Source organism: Phacochoerus africanus, chromosome 12 (assembly GCF_016906955.1).
Source record: "Phacochoerus africanus isolate WHEZ1 chromosome 12, ROS_Pafr_v1, whole genome shotgun sequence".
NCBI classification, from domain to species: Eukaryota; Metazoa; Chordata; class Mammalia; order Artiodactyla; family Suidae; genus Phacochoerus; species Phacochoerus africanus.
The window spans coordinates 11,810,827-11,827,477 of record NC_062555.1 but is presented as its reverse complement, the minus strand read 5'-3'; the positions used below and the strand labels follow the sequence as shown (position 1 = coordinate 11,827,477).

At 42.0% G+C, this 16,651-nt stretch overlaps 1 protein-coding gene across 1 annotated transcript in view; it reads left to right on the top strand.

Annotated features, from left to right (window-relative positions):
- Window positions 1–16,651, top strand: part of USH2A (usherin) — an 811,661-nt gene that overhangs the window by 339,767 nt on the left and 455,243 nt on the right. The window contains exons 30-31 of the mRNA XM_047754984.1: window positions 12,053–12,166; window positions 14,115–14,276. Of these exons, the coding sequence (XP_047610940.1) occupies window positions 12,053–12,166; window positions 14,115–14,276 (276 nt within the window). The remainder of the gene's footprint in view (window positions 1–12,052; window positions 12,167–14,114; window positions 14,277–16,651) is intronic.

Here is a 16,651-nt window from a genome sequence, read left to right as displayed (position 1 = left end):
AAATATTTTCTCAGTTTTATTGTTGCATTACATGAGCTAAACTCTAGGAGTTATATTCCTCCTTCAGATTATAATAATTAAGCATATTTATTATTTACTATGGTTTAGCCGATGAACCAGTAATAATCTTTTAGATGACCCAAATAAATCAAAATTTATGGAGAAAAAAAGGGCAGGCATTTTAATTTATAATGCAAATGGTAATACAGCTTTTGATACAAAAACTGGTTCAGTCTCCGTATACAGTAGACATTAGTCTTCTCCCTGAAAAAAGAGGGTTCCATACTGAAAATCTTTCCTTTCTCCATCTCTTCCACAGCTAGCGGTGATAGTTAGTAATTCTCGATTCTATTGTTCATAAGGTGATTCCCGGATTGATTATAAAATGAAGATTCTCAGGCTTCATACACAAGATTCTGTCTATTGGGGCTAAGAGTTAGAAATGTGCCTTTTACCAAGTGTTCCAGTTGGTTCTCTTGTGAGATCTGTGGACCACAAACTGAGAACGCCTGGGATGAAAGGAATGGCTGGGCGAGACAGGACCATTCTTACCTGCTGGGCTTGGATTTACCTCTGCTTTGTGTGTTCCTGTTTCTTGTTCCAACTGCATTAGCTTTGTGGGCAGAATGATGCTAAGACTAGTGAAGAAACAAATAGCCCAGTGCTAAATATGGCTTCTGACCCTTAAAGGCAGTGCTTCCAAAAGTTGCCAGTGAAAAAGTGAGAATTACATGGGATCTTGGTAAATGGCAGATTCTGATTCTGAATGTGGTGTGAGGTCCTGTATTTCCAACAAACCTAACCCTTTCATCCCCCAGGCCATTAGATCCATTAGAAAGGAAGGAAGGTTCACTATTTATATATATGAAATGCAGAATGTCCATTAGGTCCCAAGAAGAAAGGGACCAGGGTGATTTGACGCATGAAATATAATTACAGTCTCACAGCAGAATCTCATCTGTGTGTAAGTTATACACACTTTACCTTGGAAGTGGAGAAGACACGTTAAAAAAAAAAAAGTGCAAAAACTTTCAAAATAATCCCACAGGCAAAGGATGCTTTCTGAAACTGTCAATACCTGTTAGAAGGAAAGAATACATGAATTTTGGGGTTTCCCAACTTTTGACAAAAAAAGCCAAACTCATTCCTGGGCTGCCTGCAAAAAGAGTGAAGAACTAAGAGCCAAGAGCCCTAGAGAATCACTGATTAATGAAGAGCTAGAGGCATACACACAAAATCAAATGGACTGTACTTTATGGGCCATATAGGGAGTTGTCAAGGGGACTTTAAATTGTAAGTGATTGTTGCCTTGTTCCTGATTTTGGAACTTAAATCCAGCATCAGCCCATCTATGAGTAAGATGCGACTCTTTATGTGTATATATATGAGCACATAGACATGTATGTTACATATGCAGTTATGTTAGATATTACATATATAATCATTGTATGTTATATATTACATTTATATTTACCCAAGAAGCCTGCCGAGAGAGAATTGTAATAAAAACTTCAATGCCATGCATTGATTTAAATTTTTTTTTCCTTTCAACTGAGAAATCATATTCCATGGTTGTTAAAACTGCCTATGGCTACTCTCTGTCTACCCACGCTGTTTTTTCATTAGACAGTAAGTTCCCAAAGGACAAGTAGCATGTTTTATATTTAAATCTTCTTCAGCAATTTGCTCAGTGTAGGTAATCAATATACTTTTCTTGAAGGAATGAAGGAACGGGTGAACGAACAAATATAGCTTTTTGATATTCACCTGTGGTTAGCGTAATAGTTCTGACGTTTTGAGCTGAGTTCAGTTTTAAACTACTGGTTCTGACCAAAGTCTCAACAGTGCTATGCAGTTCTCTAATTTTATCAAATAGTGTGCAGAACAAGCACAACTTAAATATATATTTGGAACTTAATTTACATATTCCTAATGGGGGAAAAATGTTGATAGGATGAATGGCATCTAAGGATTAGTTCCAAAACTTGTACCTCATCTTGGAACTCGAGCACAATATATTTGCAATTAAAAACAAGAGAACCCAATACTGCTGCAAAGATGATAATGACACAGAGCAGAAAATATTTATTCATTTTAAAAACAAAAGCATTGTCTGCTATATTCCGGGTGAGTGCTAGATCCTATCTTTGCAATCTTTTTTTTTCTAATATTAAAAATGTTTAAAAAATGAACCTTTCATAGGGGAAAACAGTAGAGATGAGTTTTTTTGGTTTTTAGTTAATTTAGGAGACAGAGAACCTAAAATAACAGGGACTACAACAAAGTTAAGTTTTTCTCTCTCTGGTAATAGATGTTCACAGTTGGTCGATGTAGGGTGGATGTTCAGAAAGCCAGGGACCAGTACTCTGCATCCTCTTGCTCTGCTCTCCTTAGAGACAAGAATTCTGCCTCATGATGCAAAATGGCTGCTTGAGCATCAGCCATCCAGTCTGATTTCCATCCAGCAGGAAGGAGGAATAGTTGAACAAGTTTGTACATATTCACTTTAATGACAAATTTCAGAAGTTTTTCCTCCACCTTTGGTTACTTTCTGTGGTTGGAACTTAGCCACATGGTTATACCTAGCTGTAGGAAATGATGCAAAGTGTCCTTGTGCGAACTGACCATTTGCCCAGCTAAATAAATGTTTATTTTAGTATAGAAGAAGAGAATATTTAACAAGAGGGCACTTAGTGGTCTCTGCCGCAGGAGGCAAACATCAGAAGTAAATTTGAAAAGTTCGTTTTGATGCTATTATGAAAAGATGAATTTTTTAGGAAGTCTTTGCTATTTTTATAGTACTCCATAAATTAATATTCCGTATGTGTTGTGTATTACAAACTCTTTCTTTATAAGTAAATCTAGAAAGAAATTGGTCTGAAAAAAAACCACAGGACAAAAGCATGGCCCATGACATAAATGGTAAAAATAGAAATGATGTCATGTTCCTGCTTAGCTAATGTAGAGGCGTTTCATCAGGTAATGCAGCGTTGATGAGTTAATAGCTTTGTCTCACTCTCCCGAATACATAATGTGCCTGAACTCCTTGTACACTGTGAAAGCCTCAGATGGGGCTTTTCACAAGCTGGTCACTTCGTTTTAGGCAGTAAGAATGTGCAGTGCAGGATTTGGATTTCTCGGGGGTGACACGTGCAATGGTTAAAACCGATGGTAATTAAGACATCATTTTTGCTGTAGAGGGGGCATCAACGAGGGGTGTCAACAATGCTACAGTATTGGCTAGAAGTACGTCAAGGTTACCAATCAGATTTGATAAAGAAAAGGAAGGAATAGTCCTCAAGTTTTGTTTCCGATCTTGGGTGACCATATTAGAGGGTATTATATTTGGACCTAATCAAAAACCACACATAGATAAACCCACCCACGCGCATAAAGTGTTGTGCTCAATGACGTTCGCACAAACGTGTCCCCTGAGCTAGAGTTTCTCATGCATCCATTTTTGTAAGGGAATCCTCTAGGCATATACACTCGCGTGGTTGGCAGGATAGGCATTCTACATTCTGTTTGTCCTCGGTCGGTTTTAGAACTAACGTTGACTGTATTAACACATTTTAAGATGTGGTGAAGTGGAGTATTTGCTACGAAAAATGTGCTCTTGTTCTCAATGTCTTTTTCTCTCTTTAAACTTGAGCGACGTAGAGTTGATTTTCAAGGGTGTGATCATTGCTGCTGTGCAATAAAGTGATTTGGTTCCTCGTATTCGGGGATATTCGTTCAACACATCGTCTTCCCCTCACAGAACTGGGGCCTAGGGGTAATGAGAAGAACAATGACCTTGGGGACCAAAGACGTAGGTTCGAAGCTCGCCTCTGCGGCTGGACCTGAGTGGCTTTTCTCCTGGCCCATCAGCAGTCCTCTCTGCGTAATGGGATCGTCCCATCCTTGCTTTTAGCAGGAGTCCTGGACAGGGATGATTGATGGGTGATTTTCATGTCTCATTCTTTTTGCTTTCCTCCTTTCTCCCTGCCTGCCTCCCTGCTTCATCAAGTCTGGTATTTTCTTGCAGAGTTCTCATCATTTCAGGGTCAGCCCTCTGTGTTAGATAAAGAGTTAACAGGAGTATGTGACTTCAAAGCAATTGCAGAATTAGAAGGAAAATGACAAGGACTCTGCAGGTCTTCCCATAAAGGCATTGATTAAAATTTAAGGTTAGACGTAAGCCTATCGAGAGACTCTATAGGAAAGTGCTTTGAGGTCAGTTAAAGCCACGGTTTAAACCATTCTCTAAGACAAGGGTTAGAACCTGTATTTTATTTCAAAAAATAAAAGAATAAGACATTCTGTTTTTCCTATTTGTCAGCATGAGAATATGTTTAGTCTTTGATTCGTGGTGCTCCCTACTGGAAGTTTGAAACAAGGTCAGAAAGTCCATTTGCCAGAAATTAAATGCATAACGTCAGCTTTAGAGTCTTCAAACGGTTACCTGAGGTTTGGGGTACGTGCACTTGCTGTTCCACCTTTTGGTTAAAATGAAAGTTGACTTTCATTTTATAAATCCTGGAGATCCTTGTCTTTATTCAAACTATGACCCCAAACACAGCAAAAACAAATGCCACCATCCTAGGCTCCTGAGAACCAGAGGAAAGGCTGAGTTTCCTGGCTGAGTTTCCAGGTCTCTGTCACACCGTTCAATTTTCACCCATATTTAACAAATGTCATTATTCAGCTTCATGAGGTCACTGTGTCAAAATGTCTGTGTTAGAACCTTAATTTATTTTCAGAGGTGCCTTTAAGTGGGCAGAAAGCATAGCATGTTGAATTGATTTACTCTCTTTCGCCCATCCCCTGGGTTGGAACTCCTTCTGGGCTGTGGGACCCTTAAATATTGGGATTCCTCAGCACTGCGGCAGAACCTCGTGGCAGCAAAGCCCCCTTCTCTTCTGCCCTCCTTCCGCTGGCTGGTTTCCTTTTAGAAGTGGGTTCTTCTGCTGTGTCGCTGGGTAGCAGCCTCAGCTCCGCCCGGGCGGGATATGCCTTACCAGATGGCCCTCTTAATAAATGCCTTGCTCTCGCCCACCCTCACTTTCTTGATCCAAATGCGAAATGCCAGCAAATAAATAAGAGCGTTGTGTTTGTACTCTGATGAGTTCTCTTGAGATGGAGGAAAGCCCCAGGGAAGGAAGCCAGAAACTGCTTTTCTTTTTGCTGGACAGCTCCTAATTACTGGCCAGGAGGTAGACGACACCGTTCAGACAAGACAGAATTTAAAGGTAGAGAGAGAGGGAGAGCGCACAAATTCTCCATCTTATTACACATGCCTTTGCTAACATGCAAATACATCTGGACTGTTGGAGTGCATTTGAAGTCTTCTGCCTGATCTCTGCGTAGGGACCCCAGACTTTGGGCTCCGGGCAGGCGATGGCAGTGTGCAGATTTCACCGCGAGTGCAACAGGAATGAGTGGGTAATGAGAGCAGAGCAGCCAGTCCTTTAATTGAATTAAAAGCCGGGTGACATCAATGCAGACACCTGTCCAATTACAGACAGGCCAAGGTGTTTACCATTGCTGTACAAGCGATTCGAAGATGACAGAAATCTTTCCGCCCACAGATTAACATAATGAAGGAGAACAGATTACAGTGGAAGCTGGCCAGGCACCTAGGTTGGCAGCTGGGGTGGGGGGGGAGGCGTCGGCTCAAGAATGTACAGAGAAGCAGAATCCCTTTTTCTTCTCCAAAATGAGTTGGGCTTTTAACAGGAGGCCATTTCGTGTTGAGTCTCAGGCTCACTTTCCAGGCCAAGCGTTTATCCTTGTCTGCATTGAGTCAGAGGAGTCAATCATAAAATTGCAGCGTCAGAGCCGACTCCTCTGTTGTGTGTCTGTCTGCTTCTCCGCCTACAGAGTTTTATTAGAGGCACAAAAGCTTGCACAGTTGGTGTCAGCTCCACAGTGATTCTTCTCTTAGGTCGTGGGGCTGCCTCCAATTATTAATATTTCTCTTCAGCCCCTTTGAAACTTGAGGTTTCAGCACAGGAAACGAAGTGTTGGAAAGAATAATCTATCCATCCAAAGAAACAATGTCTGTTACTTTGCTGGCTCCCTGCGAAGGGTAAGGTGGGCGTGGGCTTCTCTTCTGCTGAGCGGAGCTAAGATGATGAAGAGTCTTTACCTTACAGTCCATCATCAAGTGTCCACCTTTGGTAAACCATCGTAATAACTGCTAGAAAATAGGACGGGTACAGAAGTAAAAGGACGTGCCCTCCGCATTCAAGGAGTTCCCCAGTCATGGTGAGGGACTTTTAAATTGCAAGGTTCCCTAGGATCGGGCTCTACCCCTCTGCTGGGTGAAAATCCTCAGAGCATACTGTTTGGATCCCTACACACCGGGGCTCTTAAACTTCCTCCTGTGATGTGCCGCCTTTCCTTAAACCAAGTTCTTGCCGCTGCTCTTTCAGCCTGGGCTGTCTGTGCCCGCCGAGGTCCACAGAACTGCAATTCAAAGGGAGCAGACTTGACTTGACTTCCAACTCCCTTGGTGTGGCCGTCAGGGTTTCTCAATGTTAAGCATGAATGCAAAATGCATTATCGCTTAGCAGTGAGAGGTCTTGGTCCTGCTGGTGCCAATGATTTTAATCCGGACACCAACGCTCCTGTGTTTCATGGGCTCCTCACACTTTTAAGACATCAATAATGCTTACTTTATGCTGATGGAATGTTTTGTCAGCTCACCCTCTTCCATTATCAAAAGAGACTGGCAGGTTTCCTGACATGGTTGGGACCATTTTCTGATTTCACAGGGTTTTCGGGCTGAAAGGGAATTTGAGAGGTCATCTGGCCCGCCTCGAGGTAGGAACAGTCTCAGACTCAAAGGAAAAAAAGACTCGTCTGTGATGTCTGCCAGAGAAAGAGGTTCATATCCAAACCAGTCTTAAAAGTTTTCACTGTCAGGATATGCCTCTTGATTTTAAACAGCTCAGGTGCCATCCAGGAAATTAGACTCCTCTTTATCCTAGTGGGTTTTCTGTGGACACAGAATATGTGCCATATATTTCTCTCTGGGGGTCTCCTCTAAATATGTCTCTCTGCCTATTTTTCAGTATCAGTTTTTATTATTTTTATTATATTTAATTATATCTTTACTTCATACTGAAATATACTTAGAATGATTATCCTTTTTTTTTTTTCCCTCTTTGTCTTTAATTCAAGGCCCAGCTCCTATCACCTTGGAAGGGAAGTCTGGATCTTATAAATGCCCTTGTGCCCTTGATATGTATGGCATGCATCCCACTTTATGTATTTATGTAGGCATTGTTGTTATCGATAGGGCCCTGCTAGCTTGAGTATTTTCTTAGGTGAGAAAACTTAATTAAGAGGTTAACATATATATGCACTACTATATATAAAATAGATAAGTAACAAGGAAGTACCACATAGCACAGGGAAATCTACTCAGTACTTTGTAGTAACCTATATAGAAAACGAGTCTGAAAAAGAATGGACATATGTACATGTAGAACTGATAAACTTTGCTGTACACCTGAAACTCACACAACATGTAAGTCAATTATATTCCAATAAAATATACACACATATATGTATATATAATGGGCAAATGGGATTAGAGGGCCGTATGACTCAAAAAAACAGAGGCTCATGGGAAATTCTCTGCTGATATTGTCATGTCCACCTGTGATGACTATGGCAACCATTCCATATCCATGGGTGTAGATGCTTAAAAATTAAGTCAGTGGGCTTCGGTTTCAAGATGGAATGATGTAATTGAACTTCTGGACCAACCTTGAAATCACCTTCCTCCAGAATTTTTGTTATGCGACATAATGAATGTTCTTATACCTTAAAACAAACAAACAAACAAAACACCATGTAAAGATCAGCTATATTCTTTAGCACCTTGCCCAGAGGCATATAGAAGAGAAGTTGATAAATGTTTTTTGACGATAATATATTGTCATATAGTTCTACTTCTTTTCCTAGAAAGTATATAATCCAAGTATGACTCTGACACCTAAAGTAAGGCCGTTTGGCCAGAAATTCAGTGGTCTCTGGGATATCTCAGGAAAGGCTATCTTGTCCAGCCTCAGAATATATGTACTCTTTGGTAATAGCATAACGTTTTATGAGCATCAGCTTTAATCCATCCTGGTAAACTCTCCATACTGAGAAACAAAAGAGGTCAACCACACGTCCCAGGTAATAGGTGACTTTGTTATGATTCTGATGTGGTGAGGACCATTTGGTTGACCAGCCCCTTCCTCTACCCCACCCTGATCATAACCTGACAAGAGGAGAGAAAATGCTAAATCATTACACTGCTCTTCTTACTGGAGTAGATAATACTAACCTGTATTTAGGGGAAATTATTCCAATGCTCTAACAAACTTCATCTCTGAGACCCAACATCATAAGCCAGATCCCCATTGGAAATAGGAAAAGAAATGCCACCTCCACCTCAGAAAGTACAGCACATTTTTTGCAAGTGTAATTTACATGCTATCCAGAACTGTCCACCTGTGATTCAGAGTTGGCAAGAACCAAAACGTCCTCTTGCTTCTTCTTCTTCTTCTTTTTTTTTTCTTTTTTCCTATTTTCTATTTCGCAGCTCTCATTTCTCACTGGTTATTATTATTTCACCTGCCTGGAGATGGGAAACGTGGGCACTTTGATAAATGGCCTGAAAGATGATCTAGTTTCTCTGCAGCATATTTCTTTAAGAATCTCAGGATTTTTCTATGAAATACAATTTGGTAAACTTCCCCACCAAAGCACAGAGCTGGAGAATGCAGGTTTGCTGAGAGGAATGTTGCCTGTTTTTTAAAGTCCTAGCCATTTAAGGGGAAGAAATTAGCAAAGGAATTTCATGATACATACATACACATACAAAGTAACTCCTTTAGTAAAGGCAAGAAAGGTTAAATGAGACACTGAAGGCCCCATTAGCCAATCTGAATTCAGGATCTGGTTTGATATGACCCTTCTTACAGTCTTTATTAATGCCTTTCTTGTTAAGCTGATAGAAGTCGCAATTCTAACACTGCACTTCAGCTGTGATGTGGACAGGAATGATGTCTTAGGATAAAGTATTTTGCAACGAATGGAACTCCTGTGTATGTTTCCCTGTGATAGTACTATCTGGATCTATGATACATCTTTGTACTGAAGATTTTAGAGAACCAAACTGGGGATAGCCACTGTGGACAAATTCTTCCTGTACCCCAGTGAAGCCAGGCCCCTCTGGGGGAGGCAATGCCATCTAGGTGGTTAAGAGATGAACCAAGCGAATTGACCTCATGTCCCAATTCACTTTTTGGCTCACTAAAGTATGAAAAGTTGCATTTTCTGGGGGCAGGGGGGCGATTTCTTTCTTGGTGGCATGGCACTATACTAATTCAGATGTGCAGCTTACCTTACTGAGACTTGCAATAGATTTGAACTTGGCAAAAAGAAAGACATGACAAAGGCCAAAGCTTTTCAAAGGATAGACAGGCGAGGCTACATCTCACAAGGATATCTTAGTTTTGAACCTGGAATGTAGGGATCATGATAGAGCCATTAAGAAACAGGAAAAACCAATGAAGCTGGTGAAATAGTTTAATCTGCCGGGTCTGGACAGGGGCGTGTTGAGAGTGAAATGCTAGTTGAACAACTAACCAGGTGGTCTACCTGGCCTGTGGGCAGAAATCAGAAACAGAGCTTGGCTGAGAGATGTGAAGTCTGCAGGTCCAAGGGAGAGATGAGGCTTGACGAACTAAGAAAGGAAGAGTTTAGAATAAGAAAGGAACTTGGGGATTCAAATTTGTTTAAAAACAAAGAAAGAAAAGAAAAGAAATGCTATTTAAGGGACCTGTGAAAGGAAAGCAAGTTGGTAAGAAAAGGCGGGCGCTCTCAGTCACGAAGGAGAACCTGTTAAGAAAATTCTGTGGCAGGGAAGGAATCTGAGGGATGCAAAGTCCAGGAAGGGGAGGAGAATCGGGATTGAGCAAGGGTTACTTGGTCTGGGATGCCAAGGACCTCTCGCGATCTTCAAAGAGGGAAATCAGTGTTTCGTCACACAGGGCGGGCAGAAACTGGTTGCTGGTGGTAACCAGGTTCAGGCTGGCGTAGCTCCGTGCTAGAGCTCTCCCCTCGCAGGGCTCTGGGTTGAGCACGTGATGTTCCTAAACGTGGTGAATTCTCACAGTAACACTCTGCGGGGACGACTGTCAGGTCCGCGTCTCACATCCCCGTGACACTATGTTGTCCCCGTGAGGCCTCTCCTTCAAGTTAGGTGTTATTATTGTCTGTTTCCAGATGAGGAAACTATGGCACAAAGGTCTGAACAACAAACCCAGCAATGCATCAGTACAGTAATAGACTTGACTTTTGTTTTTGGCCACACCCACAGCATGTGGAAGCTCCCGGGCCAGGGATCGAACCCATGCCACAGCAGTTATTGGAACCACCACGGTCAGTGACAACCCCAGGTCCTTAAACACTAGGCCACCAGGGACCTCTAGACTTGGCATTTGAACCCAGGCAGTCTGGCCCCAGCATCTTTGCTCTTGACACTACGCCACTACAGGACTCACACGTGCATGTGTGATGCTGGGAGCTTGCCTTTAAGACATTTCGTGGAAAGAGAAATAACTTCTGAAGATGAGCTCAGAACATGGGTCGTGGTCTGCGAGGTTCAAGAGAAGACGACAATCAGAAAGTGACAGCAGGAAAGAGTTTTGACATTAGAGCTGGATTTGGCATGAGGTGGCCACACGTGTGTGTGTGTTAGTTCACTGGCTCGCTGTCTTCTTTGGCCACAGGCTAAGATGATGGTGCCAGGTGCAGACAGGGGGAGTCAGTAACCCAGGGGGAGGCTTGGGGAGCAGCGAGAATGGAGACTTGCAGGCGGCCCTGGGGGTCGGGGCCAGTGGGAAGTGCCAAAGCAACCAATAGCTGTGGTCTTCGCCTCGTCCTGATCTTCCTTCTTTTTTTTGTTCTTTCTGTTGGGGAAAGGAAATAGGCAAACATGTATGTTAAAATTTGTTTTTAAATGATGCAAGCCGTGACATATTAACATGTTAAAACAGTTGTTACGTTCACTCAGTAAAAGGATACTATGAACAGAACCATCTTTTCATAAGAATGACGGCAAAATCCATAGGATTACGGATGAAAACAGCTTTCAAAACTGCAACGAAAACCAGGGGTGAGCAAAACACAAATTACATATTTGATACTCTTTAAAATCCACAGGATTAACTCAATAAAGAGCCTCTGCCTTGATTATAAACACCAGTAAACAAAATGTGTTTTCATTTCTGCAGGTACTTTTAATTACTGAACAAATCTTATATATCCACCACCGAGTCAGGATAATTCAACACCTCTATGTGCAACGCTTCCATTTAAGACAGGTGTCTTAATTAAATAAACTCATAATTTTGTAGGTAGAAGTACAAAAGCATAATTATCTAATTTGCTCATTGTTCAACTATGTTGATTTGCATATTTGTTCGTGGCAACAGGAACAAATAGTTTGGATAGGTGTATCCTACCGTTCCAATAATGAAGTCACTCTTGGGAGCAGCATTTCCTAACGTGTGTTAATAGATGTCGCATTAAAAAAAAAGGGACTCTCTCGTTAAATAAGGCTGAAAAATGTGAGGTAAAAGAAAATTAAATGGTTTTGTTTCTGCAGGAGGTTTAGGGTCTGGAATGGGATGCTTGGCATCTTTCCTATCAGACACACAGTGTTCTGCTTTGCGGACTATACGTGGAAGCCGCACACCCCCCGCCCCCCCCCCCCCATGTTACAGGGGACGCATCTCAGGGCCTTAGTGTCCTGAGCAGCACATTTGGGAAAAGGCTGTTTTCAGCTGTCTTAGCAAGAAGTTGGTCTCACAATTTTGTCTCCCTAGTCACTCCATTCTGCAGTCAGCACACAGGCAGGAAAAGGAATTAAAGAAGCATAGATTTTTGTTTCCATCTATCTCTCTGCCTTCACACATGCACACACACACACACACACACACCGGCTACTTTTTACAGCGTCCTACAGTAAACATGAAAACCTCTTTTTGTCCCCCTTTTATTGTAGGCGTATTGACAGGCTTGCTCCCCTTCAAAAACTATGCAGTAACCCTGACGGCGTGCACTTTGGCTGGCTGCACCGAGAGCTCGCATGCACTGAACGTCTCTACTCCACAAGAAGGTAAAGTAATTTCAAAGGTCTTGACTTCCACATTTCAGTCATGAATAATAAAATAGGAGAAGAGCTAAATGCTGCAAGGCCATTTGCTAGAAAACCCCAACCTAATTTGATGACAAAGTGCATTTGCCAGGCCATAATTGCTCCATTTTTTGGGGGGGTGCGAAAATGAATCAAACTCCATACCCTTTAATGACATGCATCTTTAATAGCTGTAATGCAGATTAATGGGCTTTTTAATTGCTGTTACATTGTTCATGCAAGAGCCTTGTCATTAATATGAAGCATCTGAAAGATTAATGAAAGCTTCCTCATTTTACTATGGCTCAGAAGTAAATCTAGAGACAGTCTGACTAAAAAGAATTGATTGTATGGCACAGTATGAAATTGAGAATCAAACGGTTGATTTCCATGGTCTCTTTTAACTGCTAAACAGCAGCACAGGCAACAATTATTTCGGTATGATGGAACCGCCAAACGCCAACGGAGGCGTTATTAATCACGTCCCGGTGCCTTCCGACTTGGGTCTCACTTTTGTTGTACTTGGAACTTACAAACTGTTGGCATAAATTAATGTTTCAGAAAGCCTACGTGAGGAAGGCAGTGGGAAAGAGAAAATATTTTAGCACGCCAGAGCGAAAGCTTTGCTCAAGCCTCAGAAGGCCTGGCGTTAAGAAATAACAGCTCTCAAAACATCTGAAGCATTGTTACTTCGTATTTCTCTCTCCTGCATGAGAGGGATAATGCATCTCTTTTACTGTCTAGTTGTAAAGTTATTTCGGAGATTTAAAAGCTTGATCTGTAGGAGGAGAGTCTGCCACTGTCTTTCTCAGCATCAGTCCACGCCACCTCCCACTTGCTCTCCCCCGCTCCCTCTTTTAAATCCTTTAAGCAAGTACCACTTGCCTAAAAGACGTGTGAGAGAAAGACAATGGCCTATCTGAGGAGACCAGGACAAAAGAGACGAGTCTGTAAAATCCTTCTTGGGACCCTTTGTCCGGTATGCCTTGCACCTGACCTGACCAGACCCCCTACCTGGACCGCATCGTTAGGGGCCCATCTGCTGTGTTTTTCTCCACCTTCTCTCCATCTGGTCTACCAGGCTTAGCCGTGCTTCTCTTAGTGTGTCTTTACTTCTGCTCGGGCACATGCTCGTCATTCCCCTTTTACAATGACTTTCAACATGGACCAGATCGTCCTGTATCTCATCCACTCCAGCCTCTGTCCAGGTTTTGTCTGGTACCCTCCGCACCTACTTCACAGCTAGACCCCAGAGGGATTTTTACTCATCCAATTCCCCATTTCCTTTCTATTTTTAAAGGAATTCCGAATTTCTTTTCCTCCTTACGTTTATTACCAATTTACTGAATGATAGGTATGTTAGGATCCACTTCTAAATTTTTTATTTAGTTCCTGTGATGCTAATTCATTGGCCATTATGGAAAATGAACAGACTCTCTTTATTTAAAAAAAAAAACTCAATGTAGTTTTCATGTGCAATTAACTAATTCTATATTTGCTGGCTATTTCTATGACTGCATATAGGTTTTTTAATATTGAATATGAACTGTTCTCACTAACATGGCCCATCATATATCAAAAGCTCCTCAAAAGTAGGGATGCTGTCTGTTTCAGTTGCCTTCGTAGGCACAGGCTCCAGCAGAAATTATGGGGTAATAGTACTTTTGGTGAAGTAACACAAGCCTCCATCAAGTGAGCTAGTAGAAATACTTCCCACCCATCGTGGATGCAAATTCTCATAAATTCAGGACAGTTACGTTGTACCATTCCTACAGCAATTACGGACAAGCCTCCCACGAATCAAACATTTCCATGCTTGGGATTTCAGGTTTATCCCATGATTTATTGGTTTGGGTATGAAAAGCTTGAATTAGAAAAGTTAACTAAAATTAGACTCTATAAATCTTTTATTTCCTCCCCCCCCCGACAGCCCCACAAGAGGTTCAGCCTCCAGTAGCCACATCCCTTCCCAATTCTTTGCTGCTCTCCTGGAATCCACCCAGAAAAGCAAATGGTCCTATAACTCAGTACTCTTTATATATGGATGGGATGCTCATCTATGCAGGCAATGGAGAGAACTGCACAGTCACAGGTAAGACGTCTTTAGGTGTCAGTCAATAGTTAGAGTCTATGTTAGAATATATGCAATTGCAAACCAATATGTCATATGTTTCAGATAACTGTAGTTTATAGTGGGGTTAAGTTGGGTTACTTATTTTTGCCGCCTGTTAAATCCCTCGAATTCCATGATCTTTATGGTGACATCACACTTACAGCGAAGCCAAAGCTGGAAAAATGGAAAAGGGCTCCTGTTGTACCCCGTCCTCAAGCCTGTCTTATTGCATGTTCTCTGCCCTAGATGCCACTACTCCTTACCTGAGTCTTTCTACTAATATACCTTTGCTCAGGTGTGGATGGGGGGTGGCGGGAGCTTGGAAATGTGTCCACATAGAGAGCTCAGCATTTACGTCCTCTGCCTCCAGCTAATCACGGGATGGACGCTGGGACCCGGTGTGGTCCCAGCCATGCTCATGGTGCCTGGTTGAGGCAATGATGTCCTCTCGAATAGTTGTCCCTGGTGCGTGAGTTAACAGCTTGGAAATAATCTTAAGACTCAGAAGTGTGACTCCATGTGGTCTGAATTTTCGACCATTTGAGGAGAAAATAGTACCTCTGTCCAGGTCGTATTATGAAGTGTAATAACCCATAAGTGACTTGCTGGAAGCCTCGTGCAGCATGAGAGGCCGAGAGTTGCCTGGCGTCTGAATCATGTTTCTATTTGTGTAGTAGCGATACTGGTTATAGATTTTATATACCATATGTGACTATTTAGGTGAGACATCATTAATCAAATATTGATTGATGAAAAACTGAGGCCTTGGAGATATTAAATTCTTCATGAAAGGTCATAACAGGTTAGAGTCGGAGACAGGATTGATTATTTATGTATTCGGTCCTTCGCATCAATGCCAGGTCCTAAGGTTGAAGTGGGGAATCAGCAAGACATTGCCTCTCTCCCGCCCGGACCTCACGACTTCATGACGATACGTACAGATGCAGGAATGAGGCATAGCGGGACAGCACTGTGGCATTCATCCAGTTCCATTCTCAGAGCTCTCATTTTGGGGCCTCTCTAGTCTATTACTTTTTTTAATTCATCGTGGGTGGTAGAAGTCTGTAATACTTACTCTGTGAAGTTGGTGTTATCATTACCCCCATTTTACAAATGCATTCAAGGCACAGAAAGGTTAAGCTATTTCCTGAAGGCCACACAGCCTCGGAGTAGCAGACTTGGATACCATTGCAAGCATTGCTGCTACAAGGAAGAGCATGCAGTCTTATTTACTTAACTTCTGAAACTGGAAAATGGAAATAATGGCACTTATTCCGGACTTGGAAGGGAGCTAGAATTCTAAAAATTTACATACTAAAAATAAACTAAAAATCAATTACGCTTGTCCTAGGGAGTGTAATCCAAAGGCATTGCTTCATAAGTTACTGGACCCAGAAATAATTTCAGAAGAATTAAAATGGACCATGGGATAAATGTTACCCAAGTATTAATAATTATTACACAGAGCACCTCTGTAGAACCAAATGCATCATCATACGGGTTGGGAAAAGCACCCATCTTAGGTTCAAATCAACATTTCCTTCGAGAAGCCTTCTCTGACTCCCCGAGTGTGAGTTAGGCAGGCCCCCTGGATAGTCACTGAATGCCTTTAAGCTGCCCTTTTTGGTTCGCATTGTCTTGAATAAGGCTGGTTGATTACTTTTTGGTTTGTCCTACCAAACCATGAACATCTCAAGGACATGACCAAATCTGTCTTGTTCAAAACTGTACCTCTAGGACTGATCACAGACAGCATCTAGAACAGCGTTGACTAAGTGAGTGAATGATGCTAGCTCACTGCTGGGAACCAAGAAAGGAGACAGCAAAGGGCAGCAGGTGTGGGTAGGCGTGGGGTGGGAAAGGAAAAGGACTCGGGGAAAGAGGGAGGAAAGCTAGAAACCAGAGAAAAAGAAAGAAAGATCCCTTCCCTGGGCAGAAGCAAACACTGACGTGGTCCACAGGCTCAAACCATGAGCCTCAGAGATTTCCAAAGTGTGCAAAATGCCCCATGAGGTGATACTGTGCAAATACAGAAACAGAACAGCAAGGGGAGGAGAGGGGCCAGAGTTCACACTGATTTATCATGCCACCCAAAATGTGATACTAATTGCGTATTAAGCTGGACTGACTCACATAACTATAGTCTGCAGTGAAAAATTGTGGCAGATGTTACTACAGTGTAACAGACGCCCCCCATACAATAGAAAGTGGAATATTTTCTAAGGTCTGTAAGCATCTTCTCTAGCTAGAGCAACAGTGTATTCTTCAATAGTTGTCACTCTTTATGTAGATTTTTAAAGATTGTATCTCTGATAATACTCATCACATTTTCTTCTCTCTCTTCCTTGGCCACT